We start from the raw sequence: 5,966 nt of genomic DNA on the forward strand, positions 1-5,966 counted from the left end.
TCTATCTATCTATCTATCTATCTATCTATCTATCTATCTATCTATCTATCTATCTATCTATCTATCTATCTATCTGTCTATCTATCTATCTATCTGTCAACATAACCACATCCATCCATCCATCCATCCATTCTTTGTATCTATCCTTACATCCATCCATCTACCTATCTATCTACCCATCTACCCATCTATCTATCCATCTACCCATCTACCCACCTACCCATCTACCCACCTACCTATCTACCCGTCTGTCTGTCTGTCTGTCTGTCTGTCTGTCTGTCTGTCTGTCTGTCTGTCCACATAACCACATCCATCCATCCATCTGTCTGTCTGTCTGTCTGTCTGTCTGTCTGTCTGTCCACATAACCACATCCATCCATCCATTCTTCGTATCTATCCTTACATCCATCCATCCATCTACCTATCTATCTACACTTATATACATTTATCAACCTGTTCACCCATCCATCTCTCCATCTATCAGTCTATTTAAACATAACTACAAATGTACATATACATAATAATATAATATAGTGTATATCAGCTCACAGTTTGACAACCCTCACCAGTACTGAGTTTGGTGCCTTTGGTACATGCCACAATGGCGCCCATGCTGGGCTGGGATGTCATTCCCGCCATGGAGTCAACCGCCACATCCACAATGTCTGCTCCAGCCTCTGCACATGCCAGCATGGCAGCCACTCCAGCCCCTGCGGTGTCGTGAGTGTGCACATGGATCGGCACGTCTGGGAAACGGTCCCTCAACGCGCTCACCAGCAAATGGCCAGAGTCAGGCTTTAGGAGACCCGCCATGTCCTGCAGAGAGGAGAGACAGAGGGAGAAAGTAAAGGAAAGTGAGAGAAGTGCACCAGAAACAAACAGAGACAGTGATGCAGTGGTATTTTATGTGTGGGTGGAGGCAGAGTGGGAACAGCAGTTGAGATGAAAGAGTGAGCAAGAGTTGAAGTTAACAAAACAGACAAATGGATAAAAAAACCCACACAAAAATAAACAAACAACCACCTTGATACAGAGGATGTGAGTTCCAGCCTTGACTAGCTCATCTGCTAGTTTGAGATAGTAGTCTAAAGAATATTTCTGCCTTGTGGGGTCGGAAACATCGCCAGTGTACGAGATGGCCGCCTCCACCACTCCTCCTGCTGCACCTGCTGCCTCCATCCCCATGAGCATGTTTGGAAGATAGTTCAACGAGTCAAACACACGGAAGATGTCCATACCGTTTTCTTTAGCCACCTCACAGAACCTAAAAAAAACAGGAAATGATACAATGAGTAATGATATATCAAAGAGCCGTTTGTTTTGGTGTTGTTATTGTTAACGTAACCTAAAACTATAAAAACCCTGTTTTTGGTAACTGAAATAAAGCAAAAAATATATATGATATATATCATTATATATTACAAAACATATATCTATATAATAAGATGAAAAACCTAAACTTTAATGTAAATTAGAAATGTTGCCTTGGGAACTGACTGAAATAAAAAAAATATATAACATAACATAATTTTACTAAAATGAGAAACTAAAACTGAAATAAAAATAAAGTGAAACAGAGATTTATTCATAAAAACACATAAAATAAAACACTAACTGAAAATATAAAAAAGCTCATTTCAAATATTAATTAATACTATAATAGCATATAAATAATATTAAAATAACACTGGTTTGTTTACTTAGGGGAGGCTTAGAAGATGTACACGTGTGTCATTCCTGTTTTTTGTTCTCCTACCTTATTTAAGCAAGTAATTAGGGCCCATTAAAATGTCAGTTGCTTATGTTGCCTACAGTTTCTGGGAGATTTTTGATTTACATTTACATATTTTGCCATTGAAAATGCTGAATGGAAACTGGTAGCAGCCATTTTATGGTAGGTCTGAAACAAAGCCATTAAAGGAGCACAAATGCTCCCCAGCTCCACATTCTAATGTGAATTAAAAGCCATCTGAATGGTGCTTGGGGCCAGAGTCAGTGGCAGTGAGAAACAAATGGAGAAGACTAAAGCTAGTAAAGACAAAGGGTTTTTCTAACATGTAGTGGAACCAAATGATTTTTCACTTTGTTCGTTAATGTCTGCATTCTTCCGCTGAAGTGGGCGGAAAACCATATTAAAATACTCTGTCGGTGTTTCATGTGTCACTATTCAGCAGCAGAATTGTGCTGTTCCTGAATCTATAATGTAATGGCAAAATAATTTACTATTGCAAAGTCATAGCAAGCAATTAATAAACAAATGACTCTAATGAGCTGGTTCTTTTTAATAGTGGCAAACAAGAAAAAAAAAAAAAGTCATTTCCAATTTGATTCCTCATGTGCTTTCTCAATGGTATGAAAATATTCATTGCTGTAAGTGGAATCTGAATCAGAACATTCAATTCCTCGGGATTCCGGTTCATAAAAAGATTAGCATTTGAGAAGTTAATTCAGACTGTGAGCAGGTTGTGGTTTAAGATACCACATGACTCACTTGAAGACGGCATTGTCAGGGTAGTTGGTGTATCCAACGGCGTTGGCACCTCTCAGAAGCATCTGAAAAGGCACATTTGGCATCAGAGCCCTCAACTCTTGCAGCCTTTTCCAGGGACACTCACAGAGGAAACGCATTGCTACATCAAATGTAGCGCCTGGTGAAGAAGAAAGAGAGACAAGACAAAAAAATTATAAATAAGAGGATCAGGATATAAACATAAGTGGAACAGATGTGGAAAACTCTAAGAAGCATGTAAAGCACCTTCCTATTGGAAACATAAGTCCTTACTTTGATTCCAGAAATGAACTCAACACACATCTAGTGTGCAACAGTCATTCAGTATTTATAAAGGCTAAATGACAACCAATTACTTTTAGGATTAGGAATCCAGAACTGGTTCTTGATCAAAAATAAATAAATACAGAAACTAGTTGAGTCTTTTGTGCCTGTTCTTTTTAGTGAATCAAAGTTCTTTAGTGACTCAAACGCTTGGCGCTAAAAAGGAATTATAATTATTATATAAATAGTTTTAAATCAGTGTAGTTAAAGACTGGCAGTGTTATTTTTGTATTATCTTTATACTGATATATTATTTAATAATATTTTATACAAGCTTAATATTTTCAGTCTTCATTTTAATTTGTTTTAGTAGTTGTCATTTAAATTTTTGTCTATACATTTTCTATTCAGCTTTAATTTATTTCAGTTTTATTTTAGTTGCCAAATCAACATTTCTAATGTTGTTTACTTTTTCATTTAAAGGGACAGTTCACCCAAAAATGAAAATTCTGTCATTAATTACTCGCCCTCATGTCGTTCCAAACCTGTAAGACCTTCGTTCATCTTCAGAACACAAAATAAGATATTTTTGATTAAATCTGAGAGCTTTCTGACCCTACATAGACTGTAACGCAACTGAAATGTTCAAGGCCCAGAAAGATGAAAAATACCGTGATATAAATTTTTGGTCATACCGCCCACCACTAACAAAATGTATCTAAAAAATGCATTATGCGTTTTGCCAGTAGTGGTTGCTTACTAAAGCTGTTTTATAAACCGTAAAGGCCAATTATTTGATTTATGGTACCTAGCCTGTATAAACACATTTTGAAAAAATTGTTTTAAACTTATTTATTAGTAAAATCATCAAACCATTTAACAATGGAATTGCATTTATTTTTTAACAAACATTTATTCCTTAAAAGTACTAAAACACAGTCATTAAGAGGAATCCAAAGTAGACAAGCTGGAGAATAGTGGGCTGGGTTTGCTGCTAGAATGCGAGAGAGCAGTGAGGCAAAAAATAGAGAGGGAGAGAGAGAGAGAGAGAGGGTGAAAGAAAGCATGAGAAGGAAAGAAAACAATAGTGCCGAACTAGTACCACACCTCCCCAGTTTTCCACACTGAAGAGGTTGCTGAAGCTGTGAGCCACAAAAGGTGCAATCCGTTTGAGGTCGTGAGTGCGTAGAAACTTAAATTCATTTCAAATAACAATATTTTATAACAATAAATGTCTTTACTGTCACTTTTGATCAAATTAATGCACCTTGGTTGAGTATTGCATTTCTTTAAAAAAAAATCTTACTGATGCTAAGCTTTTAAAGGGTAGCGTACAAATCTGCACAATTTACTCTGTATTAGTTGCACCGACATTAAACATTCATAAAAGAAACACAGAGCTGTTTATAATCTGTAATAAGATCACTGATGCATTAAACATGCATTAATTCATTTTACAGTACCTCAAAAATAAAGTTTTACACAAAGAAATCAATTATGAAGCAAAAAATGTGACAAAAATGTCCCAGATGTTATCAGTGTGGGGTCAAAAGTAGTATATTCTATGGATTTTGCTTTCATCTGCTGCCTGACCTTTTATTCTATTCTATTCTCGGCCTATTAAACAATGTGTTTAGTTGAAATGAGTTCAATAAACACTCTTGAAGAGTGTTTATTATTTCATGACACCTTGTGCATTATTTAAGGCTACTTGATTTGATTTTATATTTAACAGCCATAACTGGTCATACTGAGAGTTTCTGACATAAATCGACAACATGCTGTGTTTTATGATTTGAAATAAATAACCTCATAAAGGTATAAATGCCACTGATAATAAATTCCAAGAGAGCAAACAAAATTGAATAATAAAAAAAAAAAGTTATTTTCTGACACTAACAGAAACTAATAGCACTTCTGAAATGAATCAAATATAAAATAAGTGCACCTTTAAATTCAGTCAAATGTGTGAATCATTCTGTTCATTGAATCAATTGTTCAATAAAAGGTTACCCAGGTAGTGAAGCAGTTTCTGGGCTCGGTTCTGCACCGGTTTGAGGTTGAAGAGATCTTGATTCTCGTCGATGAACTGAGTATCTACCGTCCCATTCAGGAACTGATTATTACTCAGCACGTTCTGGAGGAACGGGATGTTTGTCTGGGGAGAGAAAAGAGAACAGACAAATACATTTTTAACTAGTTCAGAGGAGCTGATGACCTGAAAGCTGGTGAGAGCCTAGAGTGGGCAGCTCTTGCGAGACGAAGACCAATCAACACGGGCTGAGCTTAGGTGCTAATGGTCCTACACAGGGCAGATGGGGCCATTCGGTAGGCAGTTCTAAAATCAATACCATTATCTAGCTCACCTGCAGAGTGCATACAAACACACAAACTGCCAATTAATAATACAGACATTATCACAAACACCACACTGCGTAGGACTACAAAGGGAAAAAAACAAAATTTTTATGAGGGCTATTATTCACATACAGACACAAACGCACAACAACATGCATCTTAATAGAAATACAGTATTACAACAAAGAATGAAGTAGTTTTTCCAGAACATAACAATTGATTTTCGTAAAAAAAGTGAATGAAAACGTGGTGGAGGGGCTCTTTTGTAAACAAATGTCTATTATGGTCCTCCTGATGTAGATTCATAATACAGTCACGGGTAACTTCATGAAACGCTGAGGGGGAAGAATTAATTATGACCACCTTCTGAAAGACGTTAACATACTCTATACTTCATGCCTTCTGCAGTGCATCAATGAAATATCACGGCAACCAAGTGCAAAGGCAGCTTATACTGAGTTTGTCGTGTGAGAAACTGACAGCGTGTGAATGTAAGATAAGGAAAGTGTGTGCGTTTCTCACCGAGGGGTACTGGTGGGATGACCGGATCGATGGGAGAAGGCTTAGCCTTGATAAATCTGAGAGCTTTCTGACCCTACATAGACTGTAACGCAACTGAAATGTTCAAGGCCCAGAAAGATAGGACATTGATAAAATAGTCCATGTGACATCAGTGGTTCAACCTTCATTTTATGAAGCTACGAGAATACTTTGTGCGCAAAGAAAACAAAAATCACGACTTTATTCAACAATTCTTCTCTTCCGCCTCAGTCTCCGCTGCCGTTCACGAGAGTACCATGACTAAAGTCGTTATTTTTGTTATTTTTTGCACACC

At 36.9% G+C, this 5,966-nt stretch overlaps 2 protein-coding genes across 2 annotated transcripts in view; both read right to left on the bottom strand.

The window, feature by feature from the left end:
• LOC107699965 (pyruvate carboxylase, mitochondrial-like) overlaps nucleotides 1-4,058 on the bottom strand; it is a 20,882-nt gene extending 16,824 nt beyond the window's left edge. The window contains exons 1-5 of the mRNA XM_016501429.1: nucleotides 4,041-4,058; nucleotides 3,881-3,965; nucleotides 2,492-2,648; nucleotides 1,024-1,264; nucleotides 567-816 (exon numbers count right to left, since the gene is read on the bottom strand). Of these exons, the coding sequence (XP_016356915.1) occupies nucleotides 567-816; nucleotides 1,024-1,264; nucleotides 2,492-2,648; nucleotides 3,881-3,965; nucleotides 4,041-4,058 (751 nt within the window). The remainder of the gene's footprint in view (nucleotides 1-566; nucleotides 817-1,023; nucleotides 1,265-2,491; nucleotides 2,649-3,880; nucleotides 3,966-4,040) is intronic.
• Nucleotides 4,059-4,763: 705 nt separating this feature from the next.
• The window catches only part of LOC107699966 (pyruvate carboxylase, mitochondrial-like), a 124,040-nt gene continuing 122,837 nt past the window's right edge, over nucleotides 4,764-5,966 (bottom strand). Inside the window, exon 13 of the mRNA XM_016501430.1 lies at nucleotides 4,764-4,870. Coding sequence (XP_016356916.1) covers nucleotides 4,764-4,870 — 107 coding nt within the window. The remainder of the gene's footprint in view (nucleotides 4,871-5,966) is intronic.

This window comes from Sinocyclocheilus anshuiensis, unplaced genomic scaffold (assembly GCF_001515605.1).
Source record: "Sinocyclocheilus anshuiensis isolate Anshui unplaced genomic scaffold, SAMN03320099.WGS_v1.1 scaffold1023, whole genome shotgun sequence".
Taxonomy (NCBI): Eukaryota; Metazoa; Chordata; class Actinopteri; order Cypriniformes; family Cyprinidae; genus Sinocyclocheilus; species Sinocyclocheilus anshuiensis.